We start from the raw sequence: 22,563 nt of genomic DNA, 5'->3' as shown, positions 1-22,563 counted from the left end.
CGGTTGACTGTACTAGTTCGATCAGGCCAGGACCCCAGTCGTATTTGATGTACTGATGGCCAACATTGTGAAAAGGACTAACATTTTCCTCCAGGGCAAGAAATGTGTGGTTTCCGGTATTTAGAAGGCACAGTTGTGTACAGTGAGCATGGCAAAAGCAATTTTACCTGAAAACAAAGAGATGGTTTTCCTCTAGGTGTTGGTAAATATTGGGGATGGAGTCTAGATCTGAATATGGATGTCAGATGGTGTTGTCAGAAGTTCACCAAGGTTTCCTGTAGGGCAGTGTGTGATGTGTGTGAACATCTCTGGCCGAGAGCGAATTCACGGGCTAACTTTTTTTTATTTTTCATTCAGCTTTGGGAGGGATAACTCTTGACGACACTGGAGTAATATTACATCTGAGCAGATCGAATTAGGAGTGCGTGATTCTTTAAATGACATTTACCCTCTAAATCATGCCATTTGCACATCTGATCTGAACTTAGGTGTGCAAACTACTTTATTGCCTTTATTTTGGATGAAAGCTTTTCTTATCAACAATATGGCAAAAAGGAGAAAAGCAAGTCCTCTTTGAACAACCAAAGCGTAAGGACATCAATGTGAACATCATAACGATATAAATGCCACAGAAAAGACTTCATGTGATGTTTTATACTGTGAGTAAAATGAATTAACATTAGAAAGGTCATGTGAAAATCTATGTCATTAAAGGATCAGCAGGAACAAGCGCTGGAGCAATGTTAAAAAAACAGAATCCCTGCAAGAAATGAAAATGAAATGTTAACAATTTTCTGTACAAGATTTAGAGGTGACTGCTGCGTGCCTAAGAGCAATACTGACAGAGTCTATTTTTAGAAGGCAGAAGGACGTGCACTACATGTTAAAATGTTACTGACACATGGCGTGCATTTTAATAAAGTACACAGATTTTCCACTTTACAGTTCCTGAAACAAGCTTTGGATGAAAGGTTTCAGACATGTTTTAAACATTTCACGCTTTTATGAAGCTGATTAACCATTTTCCAAACACAAACATTTCATATTATATATATATATATATATATATATATATATATATATATATATATATATTTTTTTTTTTTTTTTTTAACAATCTTCAATGTTGTCTCATTATTTGTTTTTTATGAATTATTGTTCCGGTAAATTTACTTATTCTTTCATTCCCTTCTTCTTTCCAAAAATCATGGCACCAAGTATTCTAATTTCGATCAGCTTTGCATTTTCTTTTCCATTCCTCCCAGGCTTATGCTTCCTCACACTTCCAACGACTTTCTGCAGTTCTTTCTGTTTCTCGTCCTATCTTTCTGCGCTTCTGTTAGACATCTCTTTCGTTCCTTCCTGGAATGCAGAGGCATTTATCTGCACCCAACGTAATCCTTTCAATTGTTTAGAAGATGAAAATGTAACTAGTGCAGAAAAATCTGACTGAAAAAAAGTGATTGTGAACAGCATTTTCGTGGTCGCCTGAAATTGCCATTTAGGGACATTATTTACTGTTATTAGATTGAGTTTAGGCAGCGTTTGTGCTGTCTCTTTGCGACATGCTGTAATCAATTTGTGGGCTTACAGCCAGTCTCTTGGCTTTTAGTCATTCGTTGTAATGTTAAAATTCGCTCGCTTGGTAGCACTTTATCTCTTTGTTTGTTCCTCCTTTCCACTGCTTGGTACGCCCATGGAGTAGGGACTAACTACTGGGATGTTTCCACTTATGTCTTCAAGTGTCTTTTTTCTGCAACTCTTTTTTTTCGTGTTCATGTTTGATGCGGGTGCACAACTTGCTTCCAGCTCCTATCTTGCTTAAACAATAACCACCTTCTAAGAATTAATTTCTTGCCCTGAGCCTGCATATATGTTAACAAACTAGTTTTTAGGTCTCGTCGAGACCTATTGCTGCGTAGTTCGCTCTCAAGGGAGATAGAGCGGGGGACGAGCGCCGATTTCCTATCGTGATCGCGCACGTCCAGCCCGGCGCCGTGCACATCTCCTAAACACATTCGCAACAAATCAGCTTCTCGCAATCGCGCATGCACTCATACAGCCACACTCATGCATGCACACACACAGACGTGCACACACACACACGCATGCACCCCCCTCCCCTACAACTAAGTAGTCGCACTTTTTCCCCAACATCCACCCCCAAACCACTTAAGTCTATTTCCTAGTGTCTTACCGGCCGGATTTAAACTCCTGACTTCCGACGTCCATTACCTCGACTGCCTCTCCGTTCTTCAGCAGGCTAGAGCCCTCCCACTCTGCCTCCCTGCTCTTCAGCAGCACCGAACCCTCTGACTCTGATGTTCGGCCAATCCACCACCTCCAGGCGGATCGAAACTACGGCTCCCACCGACTGTAAAGAGAAAGTCTCGGATAAAGACATTTGCGGAGTTGACAGCGAATCAGCACTTCGAAATTCGTTATTGCTCGCTAGCATTGGCTTGGGTGCCTCCAATCCTAGATCACTTTAAGCTTTAGCAGTACCACCCACTTCCAGGTGCCTCCCAGAATCTCTCCATTCCTGGGATTGAGTGTTATATGACCCGGAAGTGCTAAGCAAAATTCTGGTTAAATGACATTGGTGAAAAAAAGCAGTAAAAAGCCACTGACATGAGGCTGAATTCAGGGATGTCCCGTGTAAGTAGCGGACAGGTGGTATCCGCAGATGAAAAAAACCCAACAAAACAAATCTTTTTTAGACGCTCCCGTGATTTCCTGTCTCCGAAAGAGGACACACATTACAAGAACGTCTCCGCAGCCCTGCAATAGTGGTCCATCGAGAGAGGCCTTACAGGTGACTGGCAAAGCGAGAGAAGACCTGGAAATGTAAACTAGCGCTACAAAGTGGCTTCATGCCACAAGCCAGCGCTAGATAGTCATAAAACGCTTACTACCAAGATCTCAGGCTTCTAACTGCTATAAATAGAGTGCGTACTACACATACACATATTAACAAACACCTAGTGACAGTGTTGTGTAAAAACGAAACCCGACGTTTCTGTTTGATTCTGCAAAATGCGAGGAATGCTGAGCTCTGACGTTTCTCTTCTCATCAGGCTTGGTGTTGCCCGTCTCTTCTTGCCAGTCTCCCCTCACACCAAGCGCCCTCATGTGAAAAGCATAAGCGCGCGCACTGATGTACTAATTAAAGAGGCTCGGCCGAGTGGCAGTATGCGCATACCAAAAAAATATGCTAATGCATTCAGTTCAGTGCTTAATTTGTCAACAAAAAATAATAATAAATAAACATAAGGGCCGGGGCCCTCGTCAGGGGCCACTGTTCGCTACCTCTTACATTTTGTTTGCTTTAGACACTTGCACAAGTGCCACCATTGCCTCTTAAAATCGCATAAATAAATGACGCCCATGGAGGCTTTCCAGCTGCTCACCTCGGGGCCTCCCCCTCTCTTCCTGCCGCCTTCGAAGCCTTTGGTAGAGTCTGGGGGGTTGAGGCGCGGTTGGGCGCAGGATCTTCAGCCACGGTTTTCCGGGTCAGCACAAGCCCCGGTGGGCCGGCTACCGCGGTGAAAGAATTTCAGTCAGACCAGGAGAACGGGTAGTACGGGTATCGCAAAGAGACGTCGACGCTAGAGGACTTGCAGGGCCACAAGAACATCGGTATGTGCTCCTCGTTTATCACTTATTGAGTGGTGTAATGTTTGAAAATTGGAGTGCTCCAAGAGTACCTGTTGTTGAGAAGTGCCGGTGCTAATCCGTTAAAAGCAGTGCTTAATTTGTAAAATAAGTGCCGGGGCTAAAAATTTGCTCTGAAACTGCCGTCCCCAGCACTTCAGAAAGTCGTGGTGGCTCGGACAGTTTGCAGTTACCGGTTTCTTGCGTTAATAAGACCCTAAAGAGGTGACACTGACTCTGCAGTCTCCCTGCAGCAGATTTCTCTGGCTTTGTGTGATGTGCCAGGGAGACACCTCTGGTCACTACTTGTAAACAAACCACACTTTAATAACAGGGTGAAGGGAATGGTTTATTCTTTATTCCTACACACTTTTTATTCATATAGTGTTTTTATCCAAACGTCTTTGCATAGTACAATAGTGGTAAAAAATATTATTATTCTTTCTAAAGCTGTACTCATTTTGTCGAACTCGAGAGGATGAAAGGCTGAGTTTACTATGAACTTGACTTGAATCCGTGACCTTGAGATCTCTGTATGATCTCAGCAGCGCGTCCTTAACCCCTGAACTATATGTAAACGTGTGCGGTGTTTCATTCAGCGCTGTGATCTTACAAATAACAGGTATGTAGAAAGATTGCATGTTAGATGTACACATGTAACTCAAACCGATGCTAGAGTTTTGTGTTTTTAATATCACGTTTTTTCTAGATTCTGTTCACATCAATACATTTTCTAGGTATGGTTTCATCAGAGCAAGCAGGATCGCGAAAAATCGAGACCCCCATCTTCAGCTTTTCCAGATCGATAAATGGATCACCATTGGTTGAGTAGCAGAAGCACCTGCTACATAAAGCACTAGAAAATGGCACAATTGCTGTGGGCTGATCGGCGGTCTTTATCCCTGATGAATTTAAAGTTCCTTATTTCAAGGCATTCAAACAAATAAAATCTGTCGTACCGCGATCCGGGGCTGGTAATTATAAAGAGGCGCTCAATCAGAGCCACAACGCGCATGCATCCTATACTGCTGCAACTTTGACCTTCAAGGCGCTTTGACCTTCAAAGGGGGGCGGGGATGTGAAGGGTAGAAAGCGGCTCGCTGTCAGCAAGAAGGATGTGCAGATAGCTTGTCCTCTGCCGAGTGAACAGTAAATACTTGCACAGGGGCTGGTCTGGGACACTCCCTCTGTTCTGAACATCCTGTGCCCCCCACCTGCCTTTCCTCTAAGACCCGGCTTTGCTGATCACCAGTTAACAACAAAGGCCCTGATTTCAATTGGCCTGGGATCGGATGCCATACCACTTTTTATACGGTTCGATCTGAACATCCTGTGCCCCCATCTGCCTCTCCTCTAAGACCCGGCTTTGCTGATCACCAGTTAACAACAAAGGCCCTGATTTCGATTGGCCTGGGATCGGATGCCGTACCACTTTTTATACGGCTCGAATTAGAACCGGAGGTACTGGGGCGCTATGCACTAGACAGTTACATTACACAAGGACGAATGCGCACCCTGCACTAGAGCGCTACGATGCATGCACGGGAGGGACACACACAGTAGTGTAAGTTAAATTGAAAAATGTGATGTGCGCCTGGTGCGCGCAGTGCAGCAGATGTGTGTAGAGTGTAGATCCGGCCCAGTCATACAAGTGCTGGTGCAAAGCACCTGCACAAATTAAGCCCTGGTTAAAAGCATTACACCTCCGCTGAGTAGAGCAGGTGCTGAGTACCTAAAAGTTCCTGCCCATTTAAAGCACTGCTGTGGTGTAATAGTGGGCTCCAGTGCTTAATTTGTAAAAAATTAAGTGCTGGGGCTAAAAATTTGCTCTGAAACTGCCGTCGCCAGCACTTCAGAAAGTCGTGGTGCCAAGTACCAGGCCGCGGTAGGTTTGAGCACCCTTCTTGCATCTTTAACACATCACCAGACACTCCCTGGCGTTCTAGTGTTATAGTGCGCGTGCAACCCATGTCTGGGAATGCCCGTTGCCACTTAGGGTTTTACATCAAATGTTTGTGGACATTTCAGTGGAATCAGAAGTACAAACAAACCACCAGACTGTAAAACAGGGCCACAAACATCCCAAAAAACGGCCCATAGATTGACCTATCAGACCAGCCTCTTTGCCACTGCCATATTGCCTTATAGACCAGTCCATCCCCTCCTCCTGTCAAACCCCCCCCCCCATACCCCTCACTCCCCTCCCCTCCTATCCCCCCCCCGCCCCAATTCCATCTGCCCTCTGAAGAAGTGCATAGGAGTGATTCCCTTTGGTGGCTCGGACAGTTTGCAGTTACTGGTTTCTTGCGTTAATAAGACCCTAAAGAGGTGACAGGGCTCTCTAGTGTCGTGGACGGCAAGAGATAAGTGGACAAACTACGTATCAGTTTTCATAACTGGATGTTAAGCACACTAATGTGAAGTAACGTGCAAAGAAACAGTAACAGCGTTGTAATGTTAGTTGTGTGTCCATCATCATGGGGTCAATCCCTTGCAATTCCAACTGACGTATCTATTTAACTTTACTGCATTCACTCATACAGCCACACTCATGCATGCACACACACAGACACACACGCGCACACACACACATGCATGCATGCACACACACACACACACCCCCCCTACAACTAAGTAGTTGCACTGGCGGCTGCCGAGTGAGGAGCTCCCGGGTTGGGGATATCCCCCTATTTACCCCAACATCCACCCCCAAACCACTAAAGTCTATTTCCTAGTGTCTTACCGGCCGGATTTAAACTCCTGAGTTCCGACGTCCATTACCTCGACTGCCTCTCCGTTCTTCAGCAGGCTAGAGCCCTCCCACTCTGCCTCCCTGCTCTTCAGCAGCACCGAGCCCTCCGACTCTGATGTTCAGCGAATCCACCACCTCCAGGCGGATCAAAACTACGGCTCCCTCCTCTACAACGAAGACATCATTTGTTCCTGGAAGTGGGGACACTTGAGCTGCCGGTACTGAATAATTAGCAGGATTGCTCTCCTTGTTTAAGAACAGTGCACAGCTTCGCGCAATGCATGCCGGGCTCAAGTCGGGCCAGTGACAGCGAGGACACCACGCCTATGATAACTTGTGTTTTTACTTTCACTTTCTTTGACTAGCGTTGCTCTCTCGCCTATTCGCTGCGAAGCTGTGCACTGTTCTTAGAGTCCTCACCTCTCTAGCTTGCGAGGCTGGGATGTAAATGCGCCCTGGCGGCATTGCGACTAGTCATCAGCTGCCCCTGTCTTTTCGTGGCCCGCATGAGCCTGGATTGCCCCGCGTGGTACGTTGGCTGAGTCAGGAGAATGGCTACCGACTTCTCGTTTGGGGCCGGTACCGCCACCGCCACGCTGGGGGCGACCACAGGAGGTACCTCCACAGGTGGAGGGGGCTTCTCATTCGGAGCGGTGGCGCCAAGGTAAGGAGATTCGTTGAGTCTGCCCTATTTGTCTGTCTTTCGAAGTTAGATAACCCGAGGCTATTCAACACCAGTGCTGAAGTTCTCGCTCCTTTTTATATGTACCCCCACCCTTGTTGTAGCCCCCATCTTCGAGAATTGCAGAGGATGGCTAGATGTGTTTTATTAAGCTGCAACCTGAAACTTATTTCTCTTTGTTGCACAGTCTGTGCGCCTAGTTTAACTCTTGTTGCAGTCTGCCTGGCCAGTGTGTATTTATCATTTGCACTACGTTCTGCCTGATTAGTGTATTTTACCTCTTGTTGCCCAAAGTGCCTGGTGAGTGTATTTTTACCACTACCTGCTTATTATGCTTGGCTACTGTATTTTTTCTCTATGCTGCACTGTCTACACACCTATTGTACTATTAACCTTGCTACACAGGCTTCCTGGCTAGTGTGTTTTTATCTCCTGCTGCACATTCTGCCTGGCTAATGTATATGTATAATTTGCAGTGCATTCTTCCTGGTTAGTGTATATTGCCATTTGCTGCCTATTCCGCCTGGCTAGTGTAATTGTACCCCTTGCTGGACATCCTGCCTGGTTAGTGCATAGCTTCCATTTTCTGAACATTCAGCCTGGTTAGTGTATGTTTACCACCTGCTGCACATCCTGTCTATCTAGTGTATATCTATAATTTGCTGCACATTCTGCTTGGCTAGTGTAATTATACCTCTTGCTGCACAGTCTGTCTCGCTAGTGTATTTTTACTTCCTGCTGCACATTCTGCCTGGCTAGTGTATTTTTACTTCCCGCTGCACATTCTGCCTGGCTAGTGTATATCTACCTTGTGCTGCACGTTCTTCCTGGCTAGTATATATTTGACATTTGCTGTATACATGGCCTACGTATTTTCTTGCCTATGTTCCCTGGTTGTGATTGTTTTTCTTGCCTCTGTTCCCTGGTTGTGATCTTTTTTTCTTGCCTCTCTTCCCTGGTTGTGATAGTTTTTTCGTGCCTCTCTTCCCTGGTTGTGATAATTTTTCTTGCCTCGGCCCCCTGGTTGTGATCGCTTTTCTTTCCTCTGTTCACTGGTTGTGCTCGCTTTTCTTGCCTTTGTTCCCTGGTTGTGATCGCTTTTCTTGCCTCGGTTCCCTGGGGCGTTACTGGGCAGAGGTGGCCGTGTGGTGAGGGGCAGTGGGTGCCAAGGGCACGGACGCCAGCGCACCGGCTGTCCTGTGTCTCTGTGGCTCTGTGTGTGTCTGTGGCTCTGTGTGTGTGTGTGTGTGTGGCTCTGTGTGTGTGTGTGTGGCTCTGTGTGTGTGTGTGTGTGTGGCTCTGTGTGTGTGTGTGGCTCTGTGTGTGTGTGTGGCTCTGTGTGTGTGTGTGTGGCTCTGTGTGTGTGTGTGTGTCTCTGTGTGGCTCTGTGTGTGTGTGGCTCTGTGTGTGTGTGTGTGTGGCGCTGTGTGTGTGTGTGGCTCTGTGTGTGGCTCTTTGTGTGTGTGTGTGTGGGGGCTCTGTGTGTGTGGGCTCTGTGTGTGTGTGTGGGCTCTGTGTGTGTGGGCTCTGTGTCTGCTAATACACTCGACTACTCTCTAATGCTCACCTATTGCCATTGTAAATGACAATACCATTTATTTATGTTTACAATAAAAAACAAAAAATGAAAAGAATGCCATTTGCAATGCCAATAGCTCTAACTTTAACAAAGACGAGACCATTGCATTGTAAATGCTTGTTTTGTTTAATGATTTTATCCCTAATGTCTGCTTAGCGTTGTGCCCCTGCCTCATATACCGTTCATTTAACTTCTCCACAGTGAAGCAATAGCTTAAATATGCAGTTAGATCACTCCCTCCAGCCTGGTCTGCAGCAGGCTTCTGTTCCTGCTGATTGATGGAATAAACGAGGAGTCCGAATGGCGGTGATGCTCATCCGCGCAGGGTTCATGCACTAATCAGCGACAAGTAATTTAGCTCTCTGCCCAAGTTAGTTTGCAGGTGGAATTTGCTTCTTGCCCCAAATCTGCATCCTGGCTGGGACTGTCTTTTTGATTAAAAGGTAGGCTTATTTACTTCACAACACATATTTACTGCACAGCACACCCACAAAACTGCAGTGCAGGCAGAAAAGCATTTCCTTTTCTGGCAACTTGATAATACTTCACTGTCAAATGACAAAGTGCACTCAGCTATAGAGTGCCAGCACCTACTTTTATGTCTAAAACAAGTTTTCTTTTTTGACTAGTTTAGAATGATATGTAAAAATATCACTGCATGGAGCTTGCCATATATTGTATTTGCACAGCACATATGTTTAGGGGCTGGCTTATGCTCTGCACACAGAATTACATTATTTTCTACTGCTTTTAATGTTAACCTACTGTAGTTTTTGTTAATGATTGTATCCCTCATGTCTGCTTAGATTCGTGGCCCTGCCTCAAAAATCCATGTTGGTTTGTTGTGGCTGAGCCAAATCTCGGGTGGTTGTGTAAAAAACACACAGTGATAACTTTTTTGGGCTACCCTTAATTTTGGTAGGTTAGTTTAAGTTGTTTTATACCTGTATTAATAGCGTACTGCATACTGCCCAAGTCTCTTTGGGGCCAGTCGAGATGATGGTCCCAACATCTGACATAATACGTTGACAGTTTTTTTTTTTAAATAATAAAAAACTCTTGCCTTAGGATCTAATATTTACTTAAAATGTGAAGACAGTTTATAGCGAATATTGTATTGTTGTGGGTTAGGATTTCTCAAATAGTCTTGTACACACTAACACTCAAAGAAAAATGTTCTATGTGCATTTCATTATTTTACAGTAATGCACAAGTTTGTGTCCTCCCCCAAACACGAGGGTATTTATAGCCTGGGTGAACAGCAGCACTTTCAGGAGATGGCCTCTTTTATGGTGTTTGCCAGAAAGGACAGAAAAAGGCAAATGTATATGTTATTGTTTTATGGCCTCTAAAGCCTGGGAGGGTGCCATAAGAGTCACATTTCAGTTAGACGTCACAAGTCATCATTTAAATTGAAGACTGGGTAATGCAGTAAAAAAAATTTTGAGACTCCAATACAATGTTGTGAACAGTGGCAGACCATGAACTCACGTGGAGCAAGGTTCAAGCACGACTCAAACAATTGTACTTGTAAATTCAGTGCATAGTTTTCAGCAGGAGGTGTGTTTACTCTGTCATCTTATTGTGTTAAGTGTAACTTGCTCCTGACGCGGATTTGTCAGACTGTTCAATACCCAAGGTTACAGTCTCACACACAATCTTTTAGTGCTGTTGACTTGCATCGATTCAGAAAAGGGGGTGGTGATGAACAGAGTGTCTGAATTAAGCAGACCACTCTTACCCAGTCCAAATATCAGGGCTTGATCCATCACCGTTATTTAGCTCACTGCACCATCCCAGCTCAGAACCTGGCTATATGCAAATTAGTCTGTCCCTGGCCCAGTGCATCATGGGAACAGGGCAGACCAAACTACCAAGCCAATTCTTCACCAGAAAGGAAACAAGCTTCCGGGGACCGGTTTCTGGCATTTCAGCCGTCGTCGGCCCGGCTTGCTTGAATCCTGATGGTACAGTGAGCAAGGGACTCATGTCTGAGTATACCCTGCCACACCTATAGTGGCCAAAAACGATTCAGAAAAGGGAGTGGTGATGAACAGAGTGTCTGAATTAAGCAGACCACTCTTACCCAGTCCAAAGATCAGGGCTTGATCCATCACCGTTATTTAGCTCACTGCACCATCCCAGCTCAGAACCTGGCTATATGCAAATTAGTCTGTCCCTGGCCCAGTGCATCATGGGAACAGGGCAGACCAAACTACCAAGCCAATTCTTCACCAGAAAGGAGACAAGTTTCCGGGGACCGGTTTCTGGCACTCAGATGTGAGTCCCTTGCTCACTGCACCATCAGGATTCAAACAAGCCGGGCCAAGACGGCTGTAATGCCAGAAACCGGTCCCCGGAAGCTTTTTCCTTTCCAGCATAAGAATTGGCTTGGTAGTTTGGTCTGCCCTGTTCCCATGATGCACTGGGCCAGGGACAGACTAATTTGCATGTAGCCAGGTTCTGAGCTGGGATAGTGCAGTGAGCTAAAAAACGGTGATGGATCAAGCCCTGATCTGTTGACTGGGTACGAGTGTTCTGTTTAATTCAGATACTCTGTCCATCACCACCCCCTTTTCTGAATCGTTTTGTCCACCATAAGCGTGGAAGGGTATACTCAGATGTGAGTCCCTTGCTCACTGCACCATCAGGATTCAAGCAAGCCGGGCCGAAGACAGCTGTAATGCCAGAAACCGGTCCCCGGAAGCTTGTTTCCTTTCCAGTATAAGAATTGGCTTGGTAGTTTGGTCTGCCCTGTTCCCATGATGCACTGGGCCAGGGACAGACTAATTTGCATGTAGCCAGGTTCTGAGCTGGGATGGTGCAGTGAGCTAAAAAACGGTGATGGATCAAGCCCTGATCTGTTGACTGGGTACGAGTGTTCTGTTTAATTCAGATACTCTGTCCATCACCACCCCCTTTTCTGAATCGTTGACTTGCATCAAGGCATTTACCTTCCTGTTTCTGCTTTAAAAAGCCTGGGACTATGTCCATAAATGTTTCCGGGGGCAAGCACGCATTTCTGAATCAGACTATATGACCCAGTGTATAGCAATTGTATAGCTATTTACTCACTGGCGGCGCAGCACCGAGGATAATGTACTACATTTCTCCACACATAAGGCCCCAAAGGCGAGACCTATTGACTATGCCAATGCTTATTTTTGTAAGCTTTGACTACAAAGCATTTCTCTGTGACTGTGCTTCATTGGGGAATTTGGGAATTTGCTGATAAATTGACGAGGCATTGAAACAATTTCCCAGACAGATTGTTGTGTAAAGTTTAAATGCGGAGAGAATGTTGCATTTAAAACACTCCTCGCTTCATTTTTCAGATTTGCAGCGCACCCTCTCAGCCCATCCAGCCAGTGGTCATTCCAAAGCCAGTCCAGTCTGTTCTACACTCGTCCTTACAGCTGACTTGCCCGGGACGAGGAAAGATCTCGAAGTTCTTGAAGCCGGACGAGATGACGTCAAGAGATTATTACTTTGATTCTTATGCGCACTTTGGAATCCATGAGGTAACATTTATCTTTTGGTCAGTAATAGATAAAAATATTCACACAGTCTTCAGTTTTCGAAATTTCATGCTAATGGAATTTCACACTAAGGACACAATTCAGATGTCGGGTGGGTCACCGGCTCCAAACAGGCCTAATCACTATCCCATCATTCCCACTCCTCAGTTGCTAGTGGTAATTACCTTTAATTACATGAACGGTTAGGCCATGGCCAGCTAAAGAGGGCAGCAGTACTGGACATCAATATGCAGACCCTCCAGGATTTCGAGATTTCACGGTTAGCAGCGAAACAGCACTTTTGTAACAATTCTGCGATTTCTACAATAGTGCCCGCGAAATCAGCAGTTTTGTAAAATGCCTCCATTTTTATTAAAGTGCCCGCGAAATCGGTAATGCGCACAATGAGACAGTAACTGCTGGTGACTAAGTTTCAGGGGGAGACGCTTCTTCCACATTTTAAGAGGGTGCCTTTATCATAGCAAACTCAGGCAGAAAGATGACATCTTGAGAGCGAAACTCAGTGAAGGAACTGGTATGGTAATCGCAACATGACAAATGTAGGTGGCAAGCGAGAAAAGGGAAGGCGGCAAACTTCCTGGTAACAGAGTTGGCACAAGTAAGGGCCAGGCGGACGAAAGGTGTCTGGCATTATGGCGCAAAAGGCAGTAAAAGTAGATGAGATGAGGACAATGGCAGGAAGGAGGGGGATAGCAGCGAGCACCTTAGGGCAGAACCTAGTGCAGGTAGAAATCAAGAGATAGGAGGACATTTTCCACGCATCAAGTGAAGTGACGAGGTAAGACCAGGATATGAGTTGATGAGGTGGCAGCTAGATAAAAGCAGGGAGTAGAGGAAAGGTAAACCGGAAGGGACCATCTTGGGGGCAGAATGGGATACAGGCAGGTAATTAATGGGCAGCAAGGGGATGGGTACCATGGAGACAAGGGATCAGAACAGGACACTTAGGAGGCAGGCAGTGAACCCAATGGTGCAGATAGGTGAAAAGAAGTCACAATGCCTTTTATTTATGTTTTGGTTTTATTGAAATCACGTATATCTTCATTTTTGCTTTTTGCGACATGGATTATTGTCTTTTAACTTACAGAAATTTTACTTTTTAAAGTGTAATAATGTGTTATAATATCAATGTACTTTTTACTATGTATTATTCGACATTTATTGTTTAATATGTATTTTTAGAAGTATTTTTATATGTAGTATTTATTGTATTAGGGTTAGGTGAATGCTTTTATGACAAATGTCGAATAAAGCTTTATAAATTGAAAAATTGAATTGAAATTGAAATGGCATTGTCAGGTACAATGACAATAGCTTGAACACACGTAAATGCGAGTCCTATTACAAATGTTATAACTTTGTGCCCCCACACCCTCTTCACCCGTGAAAACATAAATGGTCGGAGCCCTAGCCAGACCCTCCAGGATTTCGCAATTTGGCTTGAAGTATTACACGGTTGTATAGTGCCTTTATTGTGATTTTCTTCTCTGCTGCTCCTAAGTGGATTCCACAGGTCATATACTGTGACTGGTTGCATAATTTAAATTTCTTTGGCTATCTCCCTGTCCCTCCAATCTGGACCCCCAGAGCATACACTAAGGTAGGTTCTAGCATACCATTTCTTATGGGATGCTACCAGACCATCTTTGATGGGCTTCTCAGAACCTATACTAAAGCAAATGGAGGATTGTGTTTCCAAGAGATACCAGCCTTCACCTGTGGGCTGCTTTCTCTGTTCCATATCCCAGGTTGCCTATTCAAAGTATAATACTCTGCTAAAACTGTTTCCATCGATTTAAGGCTGAAAATGAATGATTATGAGTAAAATAAAGTGCCACAAAAATGCAGCTAAATTTCCATATATGTGCCACTAAATTTCCATATTTGTGCCGCTAAATTTGCTAATCCATGCCGCAATATCCTGGAGGGTCTGAATATGGTTAACCAAGCGATGCAATCCCCACAATAAAGGCACTTAGACACTTAATCTTAAAACTGGTATGTGAGAGCTGAGGCACCTCCATATTTTGTGGAGATGTAGGACACAGTGATTTATCCATATGGAAATTGCTCGCCAGTTAACAGGACCCAAAAAAATGACTAATACTAGGAAAATCCTGGGCATTTCATTACATGTCGTGCTTATAACAATAAAGCTAAGAAAGACTTTAAAAAAATAGGACACACTCCACACAACCACATTGCCACAGTCACCAAATTCATTCTTAACTAAGTCAACCTTTTGTTTTCACAATGAAAAAAACGTCATATGACTGCATCTGAGGGGTAGCAGTGTAAGTCATTTTTCTAATTTTCTGTCAATCGCTTTATTACTGCCCATCTGTGACAAGGGTTGGCATTCTTTTGTGTTACAAAGCACAATTTGTTTGACGTGGTATTGGCACAGAATTTAAATACAATCATTATGACTATATGTTTCTTGGTTACTTAACTCTTGCCTGCATCAACTAGTCATAAAATGCATTAAAGGATATCTAGTACGAGCGAGGCAAGTGGAGTTAATGGGCTACAAACCCATAACAGATGAGCTTCCCATTAGATAAAAATGAGAGTCTACTCAGCATTGGTAATCACTCCCAGCCTCGACTATCTCCTACGAAGGAGGCAATGCACTACACAGGGAGGCAGGAGGTGAAACTGCCACTACTTTCTTGGTATGTAATGGCAGCCATCAAGCCACTGAGTGGGGCTTTAAATCCATCATAAGGATTTCAGTTGTCACTGTCTCTTGTGGGAGTTTGAAGTTCATCCTCAATTGCTGGAGTATAAATTCTGCAGCCAAACATGCAGTTAGGCTGTTCTAGCCCCACGCACAGGATATATGCATGTGTGACTCTCCAGATGGTCCATGAAAAGCTTCAAGAGCCCTTCTAACATGTGACCTGATGGTGAGGCACACTGAGTATCCACCATCCTCTGCAAACAAGTTCGCAAAATTGTGAAATCTACCCCATCAACTGAATATCTTTCAGTTTTCCTGTATCTGCTATTCCTCCCTGATATTGTGGGCTGTCCAAGTATATTTTATTCTGGTATCCTTCAACGGCGACTGTTGTGTTTGAGGATTAACATGCAACATTCCTGAAAATGTGATGATATACAATTAGATAATAGAGGGATAGCTTACACTTATATTTTGGATATCTTTCATCACTTACTTGTCACTCCAATAATGAATGTACTAGTCACAGTTTTATGATTTTTATGATGTTCGTTTTCAAATGTGGTTTTAGACAGTTTTTGCTTTTTGGCAAGACCTCAAGTGAAGACATAACATACTAAACACAGACACTACAGAGAGAATTTTGTGGCTAACGCTTTTGGGCCATTGACTTAATTCTGCAAGCCAACATCAGGCATGGAGTTTTCTGACAGAGACTTCTAACTGCAGATTCCTCATCATGTGAAACTCCCACAGGTGCCAGTCTGGATCTGGAAACTTTAGTAGCAATTCCCATGTGCATCACTAGGTGGCATTGTGTGGTTCTGCGCAGAGTCAATTTGTTCCAGATGTGACATTGGAGTAACTATAGGACCACCACATGCACATGCAGGCGTAGCGTCCTTTCTTGCTGCACCTTTCAATGTGGATCCAGAGCTAACAGTGCAATCTCTGACAGATTTTTTTCCCCTCAGGAAAACTTCTTAATTTGTAAATAGTTTGCAGATATGGCCCCTAAACCAACAGGTTTCAAGCCAAGTCATGACTGTATTGGCATATGTCAGTGGTGGACACCCATGATGTCTACATCTGGCGCCTCGGCATCTCGCACAATATAAAGTCATGCTTGTGCTGAGCTAAGATGAACCGCAAAGCAATTTGAGACCCAAACGCCAATCTCGCCACCACTAAACTGCAATAGAATTTGCAGAAGTGGTCTCTGTCCCAGTCAAAGTCAAAAGCTTGATTGCATTCTCTTTCCCAAGGTCACCCTTGCAACCACTCCACATTAAGGTAAAGGAGTTCAATTGAGTCACGTAAATCTTAAACATACCACAAAAACACATGTCCTAGAATGGCTCTCCAATGTCCCGCAACTCGCTCCGTTCAGAGTCATTAGATACCCCAGCTACTTCTAGGCTGCAGAGCTGCTCCAAGACATGGAGTCCAGCCGTGGGTCTGCTCCAACTAAGGGGGAGCAGAGAAAATTTTTTGTCTCCCCATTTAATCCTGCTGGAGTGCCTTCAGGCCTCAAATATCCGAGGTGGCAGCCTGTTGAAGGATCGTTGACAGATTCATTCATGTCTTCCATGACACCAATTGCCTTCCATTCAAGGCCAGCTCCACCATCTAGCAAAGCGCCGCCGGCTCCTGTCCCAGCACAACGTTTGAGTCCAATGCCTCTCAAAGCAGAGACATACACCACAGTCCGGATCTTCAATTCCATCACCCACGTCGGACCCAGGTCTGACAATTTTATCAGATTCGGGGATCTGCCCATCCCAGAACAATACAGTTCAGATTTTCTGGATATGACCCACAATACTATGATGTTAATGGCAATGAGACTTTTATGAGACCCCCAATATTTTTTAGGCCTTACAGGATGCTATAGGTTACACACCTCCCCTGACTTTGGAATCGATTCTCCAAATCTTATGGTCACTAAGGAATCTGCATGTGATGCCACTGTCAATCTCGTAGCAGTGCAAGTGCTTGATTTGACACTACCTATTATGGAAGTTAAAACCAGCAAATTAATCAAAGACCTCAATGGTGCAGCCACAATGCAGGAACCTCTGCCACCTCATAAAAAAGGCTCTTACAGACAAGCCAGTGCCCCCCAGTCAATTGAAAAGTCGCAAGGTGGCACAGACCTGCTCCCGGGTACCCAGATATTTTAATGCTACCCCGGAGAGCTTGGTAGTGCAGGCATCATCCAACTACCTTTACCCCAACTCCTACTGTCGACTCCACCTGTGAGGGAATCCAAGCAGACAGAGAAGCTTGCAAAAGTCTGCCAAGGACAGCACTTCTAGAGTGTGATTCGCATTGAAAGGCATGGAAAGACAGGAACTGACGTTAGCACGTGGAGGTGACGGTCTTATATTGGCCGCGATGTTACATGGGAATTGTCAGACCAGATGCATCTTCTCATCATTATCAAGAAATTCCCCAAACCCTGCATTGAAACAACACAAATCCCACCCTCCCAAGACCTCTGCAACAGACTCAGCACCTTTTTCCACTGCAAGATCAAGATGATCTACGACAACTTCAACAACCAAGAACACCTCACAGCTCCCCCCTCATGCGACGCCACCCAACAGATATTGCTCAAATGGATCACGCTCATGACAGAAAACGCCTTGATTACCATGAAAAGAATCCACCCGGAGCACCCTCAGACCACTGCCTACACCACATCTTCCACAGCCATCACACCCAAACTATGTTGTTTGATCAACAGCTCCTTCGAGACCACCACCTTCCCCAATGACTGGAAACAAAGTGAAATCAACCCCGTCCTGAAGAAACCATCTGTGGTCCCGACGATCCTCAAGAACTTCAGGCCCATCTCCCTGCTTCCCTTAGCTGAGCTGAGGTCATCGAAACCGCCCTCACAACCTAGCTAGCAAACTTCATTGAAGCCAACAATGTCCTGGACATCTCCCAATCTGTATTCCAAAGTAATCACAGCTCTGAGACCGCCCTATTCACAGCCACAGACGACATCCACTCCCTCTTTGACCAGGGCAAAACAACAGCTGCTATCCTCCTCGGCTGCATTCAACACCGTCTCCCACCCCACACTAGTGACTAGACACTACGTTGCTGGCATCCATGGCAAGGCCCGCCACTGGATCTGCTCCTTCCTCACTGGAAGAGCTCAGCGGGTCTGACTCCCTCCCTACCTCTCAGAACCGACAGAGACCAACTGTGAAGTGGCCCAGGGCTCCTCCCTCATCCCCACCCTCTTCACATCTACAAGGATCCTCTCGCAACCATCACCCAGCTGATCCTCTCCCTCACCAATGAACCCAACATCACCAGACACAACTTCTAAGAAGGGATGAAAGCTGTTGCCACCTGGATGAAGACCAGCTGCCTGAAACCCAACTCAGAAAAGACAAAAGTCTTCATCATTAGCTCCACCCCCTCTGCATGGAATAACTTCTCATGGCCCTCCGTGCTCAGAAATCACCTCTACCCTGAAGGACCACACACAAAACCTCAGCATCATACTATACTCATAGCTCACAATGAACTGCCAGATCAACGTTGTCTCTTCAACCTGCTTCAATACCATGTGCATGCTTCAAAAGACCTTCAGATGGATCCCAACAGAGTCCAGAAAAACTGTCACACAAGCACGCATCAGCAGCAGACTGGACTACGGCAACTCTCTCTAAGCCGGAATCAACAAGAAACTCCTTCACAAACTCCAGACTGTCCAGAATGCCTCATCCAGACTGATCCTTGACATACCTCATCTTAGTCACATCACCCAACATCTCCGCGGTCCCCACTGGCTTTGATCCGAAAGAAGAATAACTTTCAAACTCCTGCCCCACGCATACAATGTCAGACCTGCATACCTGAACAGCTGCCTCTCCTTCCACGCAACCAAAAACACTTCAGATCAGCCCAACTCTCGCAGGCCACCATCCCAAGTATCAGCAAGACTAGAATGGGATGAAAGTCCTTTTCTTACCTCACAGCCAAAGCCTGGAACACCCTTCCCCCTCAATGTCCAGCAATCTCTTGCATTGCCCCAGTTTAGGAAGGAGCTCAAGACCTGGCTTTTCGGGTGACCCCAGCACCCAATGGAGCTACCCCCTAGTACATTGAGACCCTCACAGGTGAGTAGTTGCTCTTTACCAACCCTGATTGATTGATTGATTGATTGATTGATTGATTGATTGATGCAGTTCCACACCACAACACTTGTTGACGCACAAAGGAATTGCCATCAAAATTTCCAGTCCTGTGCTTGGGGGAAATTAATTCACACGGTGAGGAATCTAGAGTTAAATAGTGTATCTACCAAAAAAATAATTACCAAAGGTACGTCATTTATTTGTTAGGTTGTACTATTTCAGGACCAGTCCATGGTATATTGCAGATGTTTACATTTCCTGTAGCAGCCTATATTAATATCATGATTAGTGGAATAAGTAGTGTATGTTAATCATTTAACATGCATATTAATTACCATTGTACTTTGGTTTTTTGCACTTCAAGCGCTGAGTGAGCGGGTACTCCGTAGTCATAGAAGAAAAACATTTGCATTTTTCCATTTGTGGTTGGTAAGACACCAGGCTCTAGAGTGGTCAATGTCTCCACTTCAATGGATCACTACTGCTGGCCCAATCTGCATTCTGCTGCTGGGTTTGCTAGAGTTGATGGTGATATTTAGTTTCATCTCTAATTAACCTCCACTGACCTACGATGTATGTTCTGTCTGGCATGTAGAAATTGTTACATTTCAGGGATGAGCCTCCTATTGTATGTTATTTAGTCTTTGGAGCAGTTGGTGGTGGTTCACAGTATAGAGTCTGAGAAATGCAAGGTGGTTATCAATGTTTCAGACGTTTTATGCTACAAATTCCAAAGCCAGAGGCAGCTAACTGAGTCCTTTCTGCTGTTGGAAGAGAGGGTCTAAAAGAAGACGTAGCAAGTAACTTAATTTCCTCCAATGCAGAGGGCCTGTGCCGGAGATAGGCGAGGCAGGGTCAAAAAAGTATTTGAGAGAAATACTATTTAGAGTTATCTTGATGAGGGTTAACATTTTAAATAGGGGTCGACGAAATTTGCAAGATTTTCTTTTGCGTAATTATGCAAAATTACGCGAGTTTGACATTAAAAGCTTCCGTTGACGAGAGTGCTTGAATGCTTTGAGGACTGGTTGAACCTTAATGTCTCATTTTGAGTTTTGGGGAACGTGCAGCAACTTTGAGGAAAGTGGTGTTAACAGTGTCAAGCAGTGTAAAAATGCTTTTCATCCCAGGAAAACTTCTCCTGCCATTGTCTTCTGATATGAAACATCTCTGCCTTTACATCATCCTGATCTGATCTAAATGGCCTATTCCTCACGTTTCTGGTCCAGATTTATATTGATGTATAGAAGATGAGATACCTTTAAGGCGATCCACCAAAGAGCGTGCCTGCGGGAAATGAGATTTTGATCTTTTATCTGATCACCTAGATACCTATCTCATTTGTCCCTTTTTGGATCGGTTATTGACTGTCATTGAGTAAAAGGCAAACCCACATAGGTTAAATCAACCCCATAGACTGACGCAACTCTAAAGAACCACTTACAACTGTAAAAGTTTAAAGGTTTATTATAAAACCAAGATCAATTGCAAGTACAAACACCTCAATATAAGGTTCAACAGGTATACAGGTACAAGAAGGAACATGAATTCCCTAAAAAACCTCAATCTACTGAAGAAAACAATCAAAACTAATTCTAAAATCAATAGTTGAATATCATTGACACAAGGTGGATCTGAAGCGTCATTTACAGAAGAGAAATGAAACAGGTTAAACTGTCCCTACTCTATACTAGATGACATCCCTACTCAGCAAGTTCTTTACCTAAAAAGGTGTCAGCCGGTTGACTTCCGAATAAGCGCAAACTCTCTTAGTCTCAGATGGAAACCTATATCGCATAGCAGTACCCTTTCTGCCTACCCATCCGCTCTCTAAGGGTCCTCAAGCCATCTGCTCTGCCTTCTCCCCGGGGTGCTGTCCCTAATACAAAATCACAGTATGGGTGGAACGCCCCTTTGAGACGCCCACCAAGTACACATTTCACGTGGTCCTGCTTCTGTTTTTTTCCATAGTTTCGTTTCTTTGAATCGTCTGTTAAGTTGACCTTGCTTCCCAGGCGCCGTCTCCATCGTGCTGGTACCCCCATGACATTCCGGTCAACTCCTCCGGACCCGAGCCTATCTCCTCAAACAGAGCTCTATTCATTACATTTGTGATTGGTACCCCCCTCGCACCTGGAAACAGACACTTCGAAACAGGGCCCCAAATTCCAAGCTTCCCTTATCTCACTAGGCCGTAAAACTTCGACCAGCATTGGCAATTTAATCTAACAAGACTTTTGACTCTTGGCTCGCACGTGCAGATCAAAGCTATCCCCCTATCTCTCCAAGCCCACTAAATTATCTGCAGTGGACTGCACTTTGTGAACTCTTACTTCTTTAGCTTAAAATAACATGTTAACACACCACTCTATAATTATACAAAACTCTTCTATAAGATATGGCTTTTAACACACACATATATATAAAATAAGCAAATCATTGAATAATATCAAATCCATGTTACATGAAAGATACAATGGTACCCTTTCGTTCTTACACAGTGCCATGTGGTCTGCACGTTTCTTCATTTTACATTTCATCTCTTTCTCCGTTTAGTAACTGCATACATGAATTCTGTTTAGCACGTTCTAATGTTCCTAAGCATTTTCACACATTTCTACATTAGCCCACTATGTATACGGGCTTTTCTAATTCTAATAAACACTCTAGAGTAAATACAGATACATTTTCTCACTCCTTAAGTTACATAGGCCAACGTTACGCCACAGGCTTGTAAATATGATGCAGATATACGTTTTATTCAAATTGCGCTCTCTCAGTTCCCCCCTTTGATGACCTCTAGGGGTCATCACTAACACCTCAATTTGAATATTTACACAGAACTGGTTGCAAGGCTCCCCCTTTTGATCGCTTCTAGAGCTCTCAGGCTTCTATATTGATGATCTTGCAAAGCAGCTAATCTCCTTTCTTGTTCTCTCATAGACCTTTGCAACCGGTTTGATCTATACCATTTGTACAGTCTCACTAAACCCCACAATATGATTATGCAAATCAATATTATGAAGATAGGCTTCAGGATATACCAAACAAAACTTTTCCCGAGATTTGCAACCCAACCTCCAACTTTACCCATTCCATGACCTACTTTTTCCCAAACATTTACCTTTGTCAAACCTTCAATTTCTTGATGTATGTATTAGTAATATTCTGTATAACCTTCTCAAGAGGTTTTGAATTGTCTGGAATGTAAGTGCAACATTCCTGGACCTTCAAAGCCTTACAGACTCCGCCTTCTTTTGCTAGCAAAACGTCTAAAGCAAGACGGTTCTGAAGAACCATTGCCCTAATCGATTGCATCTCTCCTTCCACTAGCATCAATGACCTTGCAGTACTGGCAGACAATCTATCTACAACTGTAGCTAATCTCCTGATCTTGACATCATTAAGTATCAACCCTAAAAGAGGAAACATGGCTCCAAATACATCTCCAACCACTTCAGCATCTCCTACATCTCTTTTCCCTCTTGCCAAAGCCTTTCCCTCTATGATCTCT

General features: G+C 44.4%; 1 protein-coding gene across 1 annotated transcript in view; it reads left to right on the top strand.

Annotated features, from left to right (window-relative positions):
• The window catches only part of PRMT8 (protein arginine methyltransferase 8), a 793,591-nt gene that overhangs the window by 325,165 nt on the left and 445,863 nt on the right, over positions 1-22,563 (top strand). The window contains exon 2 of the mRNA XM_086921504.1: positions 12,003-12,188. Within this exon, the coding sequence (XP_086777630.1) occupies positions 12,003-12,188 (186 nt within the window). The remainder of the gene's footprint in view (positions 1-12,002; positions 12,189-22,563) is intronic.

This window comes from Lissotriton vulgaris, chromosome 1_1 (assembly GCF_964263255.1).
Source record: "Lissotriton vulgaris chromosome 1_1, aLisVul1.2, whole genome shotgun sequence".
In the NCBI taxonomy this organism is placed as follows: Eukaryota; Metazoa; Chordata; class Amphibia; order Caudata; family Salamandridae; genus Lissotriton; species Lissotriton vulgaris.
The sequence above is the reverse complement of the archived record's forward strand: the minus strand, read 5'-3'. Positions and strand labels throughout refer to the sequence as shown.